This window comes from Micromys minutus (assembly GCF_963924665.1).
Source record: "Micromys minutus genome assembly, chromosome: 4".
NCBI classification, from domain to species: domain Eukaryota; kingdom Metazoa; phylum Chordata; class Mammalia; order Rodentia; family Muridae; genus Micromys; species Micromys minutus.
In genome coordinates, this window is record NC_137973.1 from 2,149,754 (window position 1) to 2,166,391 (window position 16,638).

The following is a 16,638-nucleotide window of genomic DNA, read 5'->3' on the forward strand; positions in this document are numbered from 1 at the left end:
ACCGGATAAAAAAGATTCAAAGCAGTTTTCCTTTATTCTTTTTTCTGAAACAATTTTGCAGAGCAAGTAACTAACCAACCGCTCAGAATGGTTTCCCAATGGCACTGCTTCATTCAGCACCAGGATTGCAATCAATATCTCATCTCCTTTAACGTTCATGACAGAAGCTCTAGAATCGAGCCTTTCAGATACATATCTGTGTTGTTTGGAATTTTGAGTATGTAAAGAACTATCCTCGCAGACAAAGAAAATGACTGAAAGTGGACTTAAATCCAGGATAACCAATGTCCCTAAGTCCTGGAATAGCTCTACCCTTCAGTGGAAATCACAGGGCTATACCCATCCATGACTTGCTGGAAGCTTTGTAGGAAATCACACACCCATCTCTCTCTCTCTCTCTCTCTCTCTCTCTCTCTCTCTCTCTCTCTCTCTCTCTCTCTCTCTCTCTCTCTCTCTCTCTCTTTTAAAGCAGGAATCATCCACATGACAGTAAAATAAAAATAAGACCTGCATCTGCCTCATTCGTTGATGAATTAACAGCTCAAAATGTTACTTACCTGCTTTAGGTGCTCTTTCCTCTAGGGAAAGCACAGGCTAATGTACATTTATATTTTAACTACAAATACCCAGCCCAAATAGGAAGAGAAGGGAAAAAATGCCTGACAGAAGTGAGTGCATTTTATGTGAGTGCACCATATAAAAATAAGGCTGTGGAGTACATACATAGAACAAAATAACCTTTAAAATGAGAGAAATTTAAATTATTTAATATCAACACTTACAGGCAGATTTCACTTGGCGGTGCCCTTTGTGTTCATGAGCACGGATCTCTCTTCCAAGATTCTGTCCTCTAGAGTAATGTCTTCAGCTCTATGGGGCTTGGCAGTTCATAAAGAATTTCACTAAACACTTCAAATGTTATTGGAATTTATCTCTTTCCCCAGACACAGAGAAAAAGAAGAGATTTCAAGTAGCTTTTCTATTTTGTATAATAATTTAGGGAATAAGGAAAGCCATCATTTGCAGCTCTGGTACCCAATGTCTATTTGGGAGTGGGTGTTTTAGAGATGTAAGGCTGGACCTGAATATGAATTCAAAAGTTAGAAAGTGGCTAGCTCATAATCATTTTTCAATTGTTACTATCTGCATACTGAGAATGTAAGATAAAGTGGGTAGAAAATCAAAACCAGAAAATTTTATGTTCAGTGAGACTTACCGGTAATCATTACCTGAACCTATCATGGGAAAGTTAGTAATTGCTTCTTTGAGAGTTCTAGTCCAGCTTATGTTGTTTCACCGACAGTTTTTGGTACTTAAACTGAGAACATTGACACTGTGTGCCCAAGAATGTATATCTAGAGAGAATAAATCAATCTGGTATTTTTGTCTTACTTGTTTATTGTGAATTACATTTTGAGTCAAAGAAAATAAGAAATGGATTTACCCAAAGAATCAGTGAAAAAGCAATATTCTGTATCATCATTATCAGTCATACAATAATAAAATGCAATGCAATATTGCATGTCACAATAAATTATTTATGCTTTATAGTGATAAAGAAACAACTGCAATATGATATAAACAAACATGAATCGGTATCTAGTTTAAAAGAAAGTGATACCTACAAATACATACATACATACATATACTTACATATATACACACACACACACACACATACACATAGACTCTCACACAGAAACATACACTTATACAGCATACACACACATAATGCACACAGACACATGCGTACATACACACACAACACAGTTCTGTGATAATAATGAAGCCACCTGAGAACTTGATTGTTTAAAGATTCTTTTTCAGAAAGCTCTAAGAAGAAAACTTGCCAGTTGTATTTTAATAAGTGACTCCAAATTTTAATAAGTGACTCCAGTGGTTCTAGGGTGTCAGGTTGAGCACAACACTGCAGTCCTCACAATAACCACACAATATGTATTAAAAATTCAAATGACTTCAAAGATTCACAAGTTAGAAATAAACAGTCTGGTTCAAAATTTTTCTCAGTTAGGAGTTGGAGTTCTCTTTACCAAGAATGCTGTCAGGCTAGTTTGATTTTTTTTTTAATCTTATTTATTCTTTGATAATTTCACAAATAAATAAAGTGTATTTGTGATCATATCCACCCTTAATATCCCCGTTCTTACATCTGTCTTTCAGCAGTTCCTTACATTTAAATAGTGCTGTGTAGTTACTTGACAGGGTGGCCCTGGGGGAAGAGTCAGGTACAGTGATCAGGGGAATCTTTCTGCTCTGGCAGACAGGTCGATTCTTTAGTCATACAGGCCTCAAAGAACAAGATGAAACTAATGACTACCCAAGAACTGCAGGTTACATCAATTTGTCTCTAGACTTGGGTTTGATTTTTTCATCATATGTCCAGTGATACAAGTTCAGTCACAATTAGAAAGTATGCATAGAACAGATTTTATTTTTTATTATTAGCCCTTTAACTACAATTCAAAGAATCTAAGGAATGTCTGTGCCAAAGCAAATACATTTATTATGTGACAGCCTGCTTTTGGGCTTATAGTATTACTTCAGACAACCAGAAAATATTTGAACCAGTCTTTTTATGAATGGCAAATACTAATTATTTACACCATTAAGTAGGAAAAGGTTATTTTAGTTAATATTTCTTATTTACTGAGTTCTATTCCTCAAGTGTGTACCTGTATAATCCCCTATCTTTAAACTCCATCTTCAGAGAACTCTAAGTGTGTTATAAAAAGAGGCCTTGAGTCTGTTACCAATTCTCCTAGCAAGTCAGAGTTTGTCAATTATCTCTGAGTTTGTCCTGTTGCAATTATATTGTTTGAGTTTGCTTAGGGTCAGATATCCCAAGAAGATTCCTAGGGTAATAACCTTATAAAGAAATTCTTAGCAACTTAGTGTTTATCGCAATACCCAGGGCATAAGAAAGACTTCCAAATAGAGCCAGATAAAGGTATGTCCTTAAAAAGCAGAATGGAGAGTAAGCTTAGAGCATTTCTAAAAAAGACTCAGGCACAATTTCCTCTGGAAAAGACAAGAAACGGATCATAATGCAGAAGGTTCCCAGGAATGCAGACACCAAAACCAAAAAGTGAGAGACAAAAAGCCAGCGTCAGGCTCAGCTTTGCTGGAACTGTGTCAAACAGCTGTACTGGCTTCATGACTTTTGCCGTTTCTAGTGGAAATGGATGCGTCTGCTACTGTCCACCACTCTCAGAATCCCCAAGCCTTTTCAAGCTCCCTCTTCCCTGTATCTTTTCCCATTCATGTTTCATTGTTTGTCTTGTGCCTTTCAGAGGTTAACCAGAACTATTTGTGTGATCATAAGTTTTGAACTCTAAATTGGTGTCTGTGGAACTAAAGACAATGACTCCTCCTGTCTCAGAATCTGTCTATAACCAATAATTCAACATGGAGGCTTCTGTCTGGAGAAGCCATCCCTGGTTCATGATTGCTGGTTGACAGGTCCAGTCTTCGGTAGACCGAGAGCAGGCAGTTATAGCTGCTATGAAATTGTGACTGATTAGCTATGTCATGCTCTGCAGAAAGCACTTCATGGCTCACTTTCTATGTTCCAGTTCCACATTCTTTCTACTGCCTATTCTACACTGTTGCTTGAGCCTTCGAGGAGGTGATATTTGTTCAAGAAAAAGTACTCAATTCTCACTTGTTCTCTGCTCCTTGAGAAGCCACACATCTGTCTATTCATCGCCATTCCTTGCAAAGAGAAGCTTTCCTGCTTATGGCAGAGAGTAGCATCTGCTGCAGGTACAAACATGTATGTTTGGTTTTACATCCTGACAAGTTATTTAAACAACAATAGTAGTTCCCCACCAGGACCTAAGACCTCCTTAAGCCGTAGATTTCTGACTACATTTGAAGTAAAAGTCATGAATTACTTCCTGTAGGTCAGAGCTTCCATCAATCAGTGTGTCCTTACTCTCATAACACTTGAACTGCCAGAGAGCTCATGTTGCCTGATAGGGAGGGGCTCCTAATTTCTAGAGTGCACAACAAAGTAAGACTATTAATATTTTTTCCTCTTTAGCACCCTGCTTAGTACCTTTCAACAAAACGAAAGCAAGCCAGAGGAGATAAAGTGTCCTATCAGTTGTAGCCTGGTGTCCCTGTAATTTTCAACCAAGGTGTATGGTGTCTTCGGCAAGAGGGCTTTATCAGCTAGTTCTGTTGGGCAACCAAGAACCTATGTTTTTTTGCAATTTTGTGGGATATCTCTGACTGATAGCTATTAAGGATGTACATAAATATTCAAGAATTTATCATATGGCTGCAACATACATCCACCTTCCACCTGTCTTACTTACAACCTCCATTTTATTCTTTAGTGAATCTTCTGTGGGAATAAATTCAGGTAACCCTTATCACTAGCCCTGCAGGTAGTTCAGGAAGTTCATCTTAATCTCCACTGGATTGCTCTCCTGTTGCCAGCTACTATTACAGGGAACAGATTTACTAATAGTTACCTAATGTCTCTGTAACAGAGGTAAAATGTGTTTGTGAAATTGGTCCATCCCCAGCATTCGCCTGACAGCCTTATATTCTGGAATCATTCATTGCCCTCTCCTTTTCTCCTTTTCCTTTCTTTGGGGAGGGGTAATTTGAGCTGTCTTACATCATAATCTGAGCTCTTTTACATCATAATCTGAGCTCTCTTACATCATAGCCATTCCCAGTTCTTCCCTTGGCCACTCCTCCACTCAATTGTCCTTTTCACGTCTCATGTCTTTTCATTATTTTTTGAAAGGTTTTATGTATATTAATTTGGACAACCTAACTAGCTCATGTGTAACATGTAATAGCAAACAATACCCCCAGTTTAAACATGATGAAGTCTCCACAGGTTAAAAACACTTAGCTCTATCTGGTAGGATTGGTGACTGTGATTCGGTATAAAGCCTGTCTAGATACAGTATGTGAGAACTAAAATCTACAAGGAAGTCTTCTTCTCTTTGAGTTGTATCTGGTTGTTCATTAGTTTGTTTTCTTGTTGTTGTTATTGTTGTTACTTGTTTTCATCCAAATTCATTGGAAAATAAGACAATTTTGCCTTAGTTTCTTAGCCAGGAATTTCTTGATCCCAAAAAGAAGACATGGTGAAAAGCCTAGTCGGAATTGTGATGTATAATGGCAGTAAAAGGAAAGATTTTAAATGACTTGGAGGCCAGAAAAAAAAATTGAGAAATCAGTTTTTTCTTGCATCAGGCAAGTCCCGGGTACCAAACAGATCATCAAGACTGCTAACAAGTATGTTTATCTGCTGGACAATTTCACCAGCCCTAGGTCTTCTATTTTTAAATCTATATTTAGATTCCATACATGAAAAAAGCACATGACATTTTTCTTTCTAGATTTGGCTTATGTCAATTACACGATTTCCCGTTCTGTTTTCTTCCTATAGCTGAATGCTGCTACTACTCCTCTCTCTCTCTCTCTCTCTCTCTCTCTCTCTCTCTCTCTCTCTCTCTCTGTTTCTCTCTCTCTCTCTCTGTTTCTCTCTCTCTCTCTCTCTCTCTCTCTCTCTTTCTGTGTCTCTGTGTCTGTGTGCATGTGTGTGCATCTATGTGTGTGTGCATGTGTATGTTGTCTGTGTGTGTATGTGTATATGTGTGTGATGTGTGTATATGTGTATGTGTGTGTGTGTGTGTGTGTGAGAGAGAGAGAGAGAGAGAGAGAGAGAGAGAGAGAGAGAGAAATCCACTTGTATCTGGACACACAGAGTCTGATCCCATGGTCTGACTGCAATGAACAGAGCTTCCCCATTTGTTACTTGCCAGAGAAGTAGGTTTGTATGTTCACAGTTCTCCATGTTCAGAGCAGGTTTGTATGTTCACGGTTCTCCATGTTCAGAGCAGGTTTGTATGTTCACGGTTCTCCATGTTCAGAGCGTGGCCAATTCTTTCAATTTTCTTTTGAATATTTAGAGTTGTAGCAGAACTTTGTTTGCTTAATATTTGGCAAATAAATAATAAATAAATAAATACTTTTGGGGTATCTTTGTGCATTTTCACTGTACCCAATAAGGTGGTACACATTTTGTTGGAACACTTGCAGTGTTGTTAAACTAATCTGTGGATGCTGGCATCCTCAGACAAGTCACTATATATTTCCTACTCCGAACTAGGCCAGGAGTTCCTGGCTCCTTTGAATGTAGCCATGGACACTACGAAATGGGGGAATTCTTCCAAGTAGCTTTCTCAAAGAGCAGAGTTACGGTAGTCACTTACTTTCCAGAAGAAAAACAAATAGTGGATTCAAGCTAATACTTGACATGCAATTTTGATATGACCAAGTACATTTCTTTGACATTTATAGTGATGGTTTGGCTTTCAAACCAACAATATAAATAAGTATAATTTGGTTTTTGTTTTGTTTTGCTCAGGTTTTATTTTTATTGAGGTTTTTTGTTTGTTTGTTTGTTTGTTTGTTTGGTGGGAGGCTGGTTTGTCTTGTTCTGTTGAGACTGGGTCTCACTGTTTATTCTTGCTTGTCTATAACTCACAGAAATCTGCCTACCTTTTCCTCCTAAACGCGTGGATTAAAGATATTTGTGTGTCACCCAGTTGGTGTGGTTTTAAGTTATCTAGACCATAGGATATGTATAGTAAAAAACATATACTGTGCTTTAAATCATTTGAAAGATTTATTTCCCTTTTTAGATTATATTGCTGTGGTTATTTAAATAATAAAAGCCTTCATAGTCTCATATATTTGAATGCTTGGTCACCTTGGAGAGGCAATTTGAAAAGATTAGAGGCTGTGGCCTTGTTGGAGAAGTTGTGTTCCTGTAGGTGAGCACTGAGGCTTTCAAAAGTCTAAGCCAGACTCAGTGTCTTTTTTCTCCTGCTCCCAGTGGCTCTAAATGTAAAATTCTCAGTCACTTTTCCAGCACTATGCCTGCTTTTATATTGCCATCTTTTCTACTATGATGAGAACAGACTAAACCTCTGGAACTGTAAACCAGCCCCCAATTAAATGCTTTCTTTTATGAGAGTTGATTAGATGTGAAGGATAATCATGGTACAATCCACAGACCCAAAGAGGCTAAGTAACAAAGAAAGCTCAAGAGGAGAATTATGGATCTTCCTTGATAGTGAAATTAGAATAAATATTGCAGGTGGACTGGTGACAGGTGGGGACAGAAACAGTAGAGATCTAGCTCAGAAAGGATAGTTGGAATGAGTACTGGGAGAGACAATTAGAATTTAGGGGGGATTTGAAGGCAAAATAGAAACCTAATATAATGGAAACTCCTGGGAATCTATTAGGGTGACTTTATCTAAGGTTCTTAGTAACAGAATATACAGAGCTTGGACTGAATATCTCCTATAACCAGGTAAGACTTCCAGCAGAGGTTTGGGACACCAACCCCTCCACAAAATCTTGGACCTACAATTTTACCTTCCAGCATGATGCTCTGGGGTAAAGGCAGCAGAGAAATTATGAGACTGGTTAACCAATGACTGGTCTATCTTAACAACCTTTCCATAAGAGGGAGACCATCCCTGACACTGCATGGAGAACCAGAAACCGGAAAGCAGATGGACCAGTCACTTATGATAGAACCAAACAGAAGTCGTTGAAACAATGCCTAATGATATTCTGGGATACCCATAGATTGGTGTCTAACCCAATTGTAATCAGAAAGGTTTCATGCAGCAGTCAATGAAATAGGGGCAGAGACTCAGAGTCAAACACTAGACATTGTACAGGGAATCTTGCTATAGCCAGGGACGAAGAATTTTAGGAGGCAGAGAGGTTAAGGACACCACAAGAAAACTAACAAAATCAAGAAACCTGGATTTATAAGAGTTTAGTAGGACAGAATTGACAATTAAGGAGCCTGCCTGGGTCTAACCAAGTCCTTTGTATGTGTGTTACAGTTGGGTAGCTAGCTGCAGGCTTTGTGGGACTCCTAACAGAAGCAGTGAAGGCTGCTTCTAATGCTTCCGCTTGCTTTTATGATTCTTGCTTACCTACTAGATTGCCTTGTCCAGACTCAATATGAGGAGAGGTGTCTAATGATACTGAAATTTGATATGCTATGTTTAGTTGATATTTCTGGAGAAGAAATAGATGATAAGGGAGTGGGGGATGGAAAGGGGGGGATGGAAGAAGAGAGGGAAAACTGCTGTCCAGATGTAATATATAAGAAAGTAAATAAATAAATAAATTTGTAAGAAAAATAAAGGCAGTCTAAAATAAAACAAAAAAGTTGCCTTGGTCATGGGATCTCTCTCTTCACAGCAATAAAACACTAAGACAATTACCAAATTGATATGTTAGTAGGTTACTTTTCATTTGTCTTCAATTTGAGATGTAGTTGATTTTTCTTTTTCATTTATAAATATTCATATTATCCTACAAATGAAAGCCCATAATACAAGGGATGTGAAAAATTCTTTAGCTTCCCCTGTCCAGTTGTGGTATAAATATTTAGTTACAGGCACTCTTCCTTTTTGTATCTGGCATCTTAAATATCTTGTCAGTATCGTTTTATTCTACATGCATGTGTATTCTGTCTGCATATATGTCTTTGCATCACTTGCTTGCCTGGTGTCCAAGGAGGCTGGAAGAGTGTGCTGGATTCCTTAGGACTAGAATTAAAGACATTGAGAGCTGCCGCAGGAGTGCTGGGAACTGAACCCAGGTCCTCTATAAGAGCAGTTAGTGCTCTAAACTGCTAACCCATCTCTTCAGCTTATATGATTTTCTTCAATCTTTACCTGCAATTTCCAACAAATTCTTAAATAATAAATATATTCTAGTTTCCAAAAGAAAGGAAATACTACAGATATTTAAAACAAAACATCTTTAATGATCAGTTGTGTTCCTGGTTTGTTTCTTTGTTAATTCTTCTAAATGGTGTCAGTTTGAAGTCTTCTTGCCTAAATGACAAAAATATTTCATTAGTAAAACAAAGAAAAGATCAATTGGAGAACAATTATGCTGTAAACAAACATCCATTTTTAAGAAACTTACTTTTCTAGAAGAAGACGACGTAAATCACTACAATGCAGCCTACAATCCATCCAACAAGGAGAAGAATGGGAACCATGAGGTGTGGTAATGTTGACTCTGCTTAGAAGCAATGAAAATAGATTCACTAGATCCTTTTGACATTAAATGTTATAAAGCAAAATAGTGAAAGATCTCTGTTGGAGCTAAGAAAGAGCATACAGTGATCAGGCTCAGACATGAATGAGAGTTTTTGTCTTATTTTCTTTAGAAGGCACCCTGCAAGTGAATTATAAACCCTAGATTTTTGAAACAGAAATCTTGGGGTCAAACTCAGTGTCACCTTTTTATGGCCCATGACCTTGAACAATTTGGAACTTGAAGCTTCCAGCTGGGTAGTAGGACTTGTAGTGTTTCTTTCCTGGTTTCTTCCACAGTCAAATGATACAGTGTGTGCAAAGCTTTGTAAACTTGAACCACTGTGCCTGTGTTTAGTGCATACAGAACATACTAGTGAGTTTGTTCAGAAATAGGGCTGGCAGCTGTTTACATAGCAACATAACTGTGAGGTCGTTCCTACTAAACTGAATTACTCATAACACACAAGATTAGATTTTTTTGAAAATTAATTAATCTTGAAATACACAGGGAAAGAAACCAATCATTTCTTACATAATTGCCATCAGAAAAAAATGCTTCTTTAAAGTTTTCATTATCACCACCAGCACTGAGCATTGTCTGTATAGGCAATAATAATCCAGCACACATGCAAGACACTTACACAATGCTTCCTGCATCTCCTGCTTATATCTGGCCTGTAAATTTATATCCATAGGTTCCTAGAATACACACTGTATCTCAGTCTTGTTCATTCAGTAAATATACATGCATATGATCCACCCAAAAGTTTGAAAAGCATCACAAAAACCACATCTTATAAAATTAATATCTTGATTGAGGAGCACAATGAGTTTATTGCCATTAGCTAAGAAAGAGAATGGGTGTTCTTAGCAACTACAGTCCCATTACAATTTCCATCACTTCAAACGTGAAGGATTGTTAATGATATTAACGTGAAGTCATGGGGAGATGCGGTACTTCTAAAATTAGAAAATACTTTCATAATACCCAACTTTCTGAAGTTTAAATGAATTTTAATAGATTCAATGTTTTTCATAAATCCATCTCTCTTATCTGACAAAATGGGCTTCCCTTGCTTCTTTGAATTGTGACCTTGAATAAGACACAATGTACTGAAGAGAGAAACCTCCTCCTCCTCGTCCTCTTTACCTTCCGTGTGCTGTTGCTTTAAGGGTAAAACAAACATTATGAGGCATACTTTAGTCTCATTTGGGAGAAAGAAATTTTTGTGAATTAAGATACCATTAAAGTGAAAGTACATGACTGTATTCTTTTTAATTATTCATGTAAGTGATGCAGTACTTCTGTCAATATCAAAGAACTCGAAAATGCACAAACATTCCAATTAAGTATAAATGTTTAATGCAAGTGTATTTTAATATAATTTTATAACACATGTTTTAATAAAATTTGAATGTCATTGAGCCCTAAAAGTAAATATCCCTTTATTTGTTATGCATCTTAAAACAATGTAACAGACTGTGCATTTTAGCCAAGTTCTAATGCAGTAATCATCTTTGAACACCAATATTTTTATTTCTATCATAATATAAGGCCTCATTTGGAAATGGTAATACATGAAACCCAATGTACTTCCCACTTTGCTTACATCAATGGCACATATAAAAATAAAACTTTTCTTTAAATGTAAGACTTTTTTTTTTAATGCTTTACTGTTTGTCTAGTTCCATACTTACCAAACTACCACTGGAAGCCTTCTCAGAGGCACTTCACTGTGGAACAACACTGCCCAGGTCCAAAAGCCTGGAGCCACCACTTCCTACTGATGTTGAACAAGGACTAACCCTCACAGTCTCTGCTTCCTTAGTTAGAAAATGGGAGTGATAATATATGTATGTCTCACAAGATTGATTTCAGGATTGAAAGCTAATATTTTCATATATGTATTTTTAAAGTGGTTCTCAGACAAAGATAATTTCAGCCTATCTATTTTGTCATATTGGAATCAGATATATAAGCATATAAATATGAAATAAGTTTTAAGAATTTGAAAAATTAGTTCAGATATGAGCTTACCAGAGATGATTAAGCTCAACATTCTCATTGGACAGTCATCATATAGACTCAGCAGTGAGAGAGCCTCTCCAAACTCACAGGGCGGTCATGAAGACATTAAACAGCACTCAATTGTTCTTGCGTTTGACCCAACAACCTCCACAATCTCAGAGCTAGTTCAATAGTGAGAAATGGTAGTTGACAATTTACTTTTCAAAGAAAAGCCTGTATGAAATGATTATATTTCACTGATCATTTCAAAATTATTCATCTTATAAACATGGTTCAAAACTGCATATTTAATGGCTTTTTGCAGCCTCGCCAAAAAACATAGTTAATGGTTCTTTAGCAGAAACCCTACATTCTTCAAGATCAAAGTGCTAAAAAATGAAATAGACTAATCTGAAAGCTGTTTTCTGCTTTAAAAAAATCAAAACGAAACAAAAACTCTACCTTACAGCTTACCTTTCTCAGCCATTATTTCTAGTGTTGGGTGGCTGAGTCGGGACCACAAGTCTTTGTTCCTTATTGTTACTCTGTGCCTCTTGGAACTTTAAATAGAGAGATATCTGAAGAATGTGGCAGCTGCTGCTCTCATGCTGCCAACTGTCTACAGAGTGACAGGAGTCATTGGAAAGTACAACTCCTCTGTCTCCCATTTAACCTTTATCGTGGAGAAACAAGCGGCTACATACGCATATGACCTCAGCAAGTTAGTAAGCTGAGTTTTCTTAATACACAGATGGGTAGATTTTTATTCTAATGACATTTCATACAAGAACAGAATGCTCAATGGAAAAAAGTATGCAAATTTAAAATGAAATTGATAGTTCTGTTAAGAGAGAGGATAAAATATGAGTAAGACTTTCCAGTTGGAGAGACTTGGGTTCAGATTACATCACTGCAATTTCTACAATGAGTTTCAAGCTTCATAACAAGGGTACCAACTTGATTTCAATGGCAATAACAGTATTTACTCTAATGGCTATTCTTGGTCTTCACAAAAGCAAGTTATATGAATTAGTTGCCCAAATGCCTGTGGTTTCTACTCTTGTCATAATGTTGTCTGCTGCCAAGTATGTACTTATAGACTCATGGTGTATCCCTTAGTATTCATTGGCTAAGAAGAAAAGATAAGGACCTGGTTTACTAATGGTTCTGATGTTATTCAGGCACCACTCAGGGGTGGATAAATACAACATTAAAACTCTTTTCTGTGGCTATCTTAAAAAAACAAACAAACAAACAACAACAACAACAAAAACTGAAAAGGGAAGTCTTAGCAATAGATGGAACTTTGGGTAGTACACATAGTCATACATTTTGTTTGTTAGGAGAAACATCCAAATGTGCAGTGCTCACTGATTTATGTGCTTTAGCCAATAAATTGGCTAGAGGGCTAGAGACTTGGAAAGATCATGATTGAGAACTTGGTGAGAATGACATCTGGGCAAGAAGTATGTGAACAGATCTCTCCAAATGGGAAAACGATGTGAACATACTTCTGCCCCATGTAAGTGCTCATCAAAGATGACTTCATCAGAGGAGAAATTTGATAATGAAGTATATAGAACAACATATAATATGGACAGTCAAAATCTTTCCTCAGCTATTCCTGGCATTTCCCAGTGGGCCTACAAACAAAATGGCTATGGTGGCAGAGATGTAGATAGTAGATAGTAGATACTCACCAAGCCTGACCTGGCCACAAATCCTGCTGAGCGACAAGAAACTCACTTTACAATTAAGGAATCCACTGGTCTTATCTTGTTCCTCTCTATTCTGAAACAGCTATGCAAACAGAAATATGAAATGGCATTTTGAATACACAACTATGGCATCAATTAGGTTTCAGTAGCCTGGAGGCCTGGGTTCTCTGGATGGAAGTATATACTTTGAGTCAGCCTCCAATATATGACATAGATCCTCTCATAGCCAGGATCCATAGGTCTGGAATCAAGTATGGGAAAAGGAAATAGCTCCACACACTATCCCAACTAGTGACATGACCCTGGCAATTATGGGTTTCGAATGCTTTAAGTCAACAGACTAAGAAAGGAGTAACAGTGATAAGAAGAGTAACTGATCCAGAATACTTTGGGGAAACTAGATGGGTTTGCCACAATGGAAGGAAGAAAGATTATATGTGGAGTGTATGAGATCATTTAGGGCAGTTCCTGGTGTTACTATGTCCTGTTATTTAGTCAGTGGGAAACAACAACTTCCTAATCCAGACAGGATGGCAAAGAGCACAGACATTTCAGGAATGAAGTTATGGGTGACTCCTTCAGGCAAACAGCCAAGACTTTGGTTCTTGAGGTACTTGCTGAGAGAGGGGACAATACAGAATAAGCAGTAGAAGAAGATAGTAATAATTTCGAGCTGAGGCCTCATGACCAGTTAGAGAAATAAAGGCTATAGTTTACTTGAGTGTTTGTCATATTTTGATAAGAATACATTTGTACAGATATTTGTGTTTTCTTTCTTTAGTTTCTTTAACATAGGATGTAAAATCAACTTAGACAGTATCAATGGTTAGCATATTTAAGGTTGAGATAATAAAAGAATGTTTGTCAGGTAACATTGCCACCTATTTTAAATTTGTAATTTGTAATTTATTTGTGGGATATAATTTGTGATTATATGTGGGGTAGGTATATCATGCTTAGACATTATTAAGACATGGCTGTTGTTTTTATTGAGAAATTAGTCATGATGTAAGGAGATATGATTGTGGGTCAAGTTGACAAGATTGGACTTGTGATAAATATTCTTATTTCTAAACCATTATATCTGGAATTAACCAAAGCCCAAAATGGAGGGCACATTTGTGAGAGAGAAATGTTGCTGAATTTGAAGAAGGAAGATCCACTTCTAATTCTGATCTTTGAGCTAGGAAAACACAACACTTGAGATCTTGAGTTGGGAAGGCAAAAATCTAGATCATATATACTGAAAAAACTCTAACTTAAGTCACATATTTTGCTAGAAGCTGACACAGAAGAAAAAAGATTTTGCTCTTTTGCCTGGTTTCTCTTTCATGCTAACAAGACCATTCCTTCATTGGCATTAGAGCCTACCTCTTCAGGATTCTACCATATACTTAAGACCAGATGAGACATCCAAAACTGTGAACTGAGCAAGCCAGCAAGCAGCATTCCTCCATAACCTCTGAATCATTTTCTGCCTCTAGTATTCTGTCCTATTTGAGTTCCTGTCCTAACTTCTTTCAATGGTAAACAGTGATGTTGAGTGTAACTCAAATAAAACCTTTCCTCCACAACTTGCTTTTTAGTCACAATGTTTTATTGCAGCAATAGAAACCCTAAGAAACTTACCAAGAAAATTGCTAAAAGGAAAATAAAAAATGCTTTGAAATGTAAACTGCCTTTATTACTGATGCAAAGAATAAATCACATTATTCCCTAAACTCCTCTAAACCAGAAAGTGTTCATCAAAATAAGCTAGAATCTATAACACTATGGTATTGCCTAGAATTTTCAGAGACTGTCACAAAATTAACATTTTTTAGTGATGTATAAAACTGGGGCATTATATTTTCCAAAATCAAACCTTGTTTATGTACTACAAGCCATACTATACTTGAGATTCACATCAGGATAGCTTTAATGTTAAAGGCTGGATAGAAAGTTATTTAAACTTAACCCTGTAGCTAATTTCTCTACATTAGGAAAATTTTCTTGTAAAGAGACAGGTCTTGACATTCTGGCCAAAAGAGAAAGCTGGGTCACTACCATAAGGACCCAGGGTCTGCCAGAAGACTGCTGAGCACCCGTAATATCCTGAGAAGCACTCTCCCACCTCAACCCATGGAGACAGAACCGCATCACTGCCATTAGAACTCACTGCCTGCCTGCAAATAGTTGAAAACACAGAAGCAATCTCCCTCCTGAGTTCATGGGCCCTCAGACCCACAGGAAAGACAAGCTCTACTCAGAGACAAGATCACCTAACATCATAGATAACAAGATGGCAAGCACAAGAACCTAAGCGTAAAACCAAACAACCTGGCAACATCAGAACCCAGTTCTACCACCACAACCAGTAGTGAATTTCCCAACACACCAGAAAAACAAGATATGAACACAAAATCATACTTCATGACAATGATGTTGGTCCTCGAGAAGCACATGAATAACTCCCTTAAAGAATTTCAGGAGAACCAGAGAACACAAGTAATCAAGTAGAAGCCCTTAAAGAGGGAGCACAAAAATCACTTAAACAGTTATAGGAAAACACAAGCAAACATGAAATGATTGAAAACAGAAATGGAAACAATAAAGAAATCACAAAAGTAGATAACACGGGAGATAGGAAACCTAGGAAAGAAATCAGGAGTCAGATAACATGGTGCACTCTGGAATTGGGTAATTTCCCGCCCAGTAAAATGGCCAGGTGAGCACCATCAAGACTGAGGACCTGCCCTCAGACAGCTGAGCTCCCAGAATGCCCTCACAAGGGCTCTCCCGCCTGTGCCCATGGAGAGAGAATGGAGTCACTGCAATCAGAAGTCACTGCCTGCTGCAAAGAGCCCATCACCAAGAAGCAATCTCCTTGCAGAACCCATGGACCCTCAGATCCAGAGGGGAAACAGTCTCCAGTGAGAAAAAAAAAAAACAAGATCACCTATAACCATGCATAGCAAGATGGCAAGAGGAAAGCTCAAGAACCTAAGCAATGGAAACCAAGACAACCTGTCAACATTGGAACCTAGTTCACCCACCTCAGCAAGTAGTGGGTTGCCATGCACAACAGAAAAACAAGACTTAGATTTTAAACCATACTTCATGATGATGATGGAGATCTTTAAGAAGCACATGAATAACTCTCTTTAAAAATTACAGGAGAATACACATAAACAAATAGAAGCTCTTAAAGAATAAACACAAAATCACCCAAAGAACTACAGGAATACACAAGCAAACAAGTGAAGGAATTGAAAATAGAAATAGAAACAATAAAGAAATCACAAAAAGAGCCAACCCTGGAGATAGAAAACCTAAGGAAGAAATCAGGAGTCATAAATGCAAGCATCACCAAAATACTACAAGACATGGAAGTGAGGATGTCAGGGTCAGAGGACAACATAAAAAACATTGACACAAAAGTCAGAGAAAATGCACAAACCAAAAAGGTCCTAACTCAAAACATCTAAGATACCAACGACACAGTGAGAAGACAAAACATAAAGATTATAGGTGTAGGAGAGGTCAAAGACTCCCAACTAAAAGGCAAAGTAAATATTTTCAACAAAATCATAGAAGAAAACTTCTCTACCCTTAATTACAAGATGACCGTGAGCACAAAAGAAGCCTATAGAACCCCCAAATAAATTGGATCAGAAAAGAAACTCCTTCAGACACATAATAGTTAATACTCTGAATGTTAAAAACAAAGAATGAATCCTAAAAGCTGTAAGGGAAAAAGGACAAGTAACATAAAATGGCAGACTAATCAGAATTACACTAG

At 37.3% G+C, this 16,638-nt stretch overlaps 1 protein-coding gene across 1 annotated transcript; it reads right to left on the reverse strand.

Annotated features, from left to right (window-relative positions):
- Positions 1-8,829: 8,829 nt before the first annotated feature.
- Positions 8,830-11,667, reverse strand: STRIT1 (small transmembrane regulator of ion transport 1). Its single transcript, XM_080915611.1, has 3 exons — positions 11,614-11,667; positions 9,016-9,111; positions 8,830-8,921 (listed from the first exon to the last, which is right to left on the reverse strand). The coding sequence occupies exons 1-2, from the start codon at positions 11,624-11,626 to the stop codon at positions 9,020-9,022; spliced, it is 105 nt and encodes a 34-aa protein (XP_080771737.1). The 5' UTR covers positions 11,627-11,667; the 3' UTR covers positions 8,830-8,921; positions 9,016-9,019.
- Positions 11,668-16,638: the final 4,971 nt, after the last annotated feature.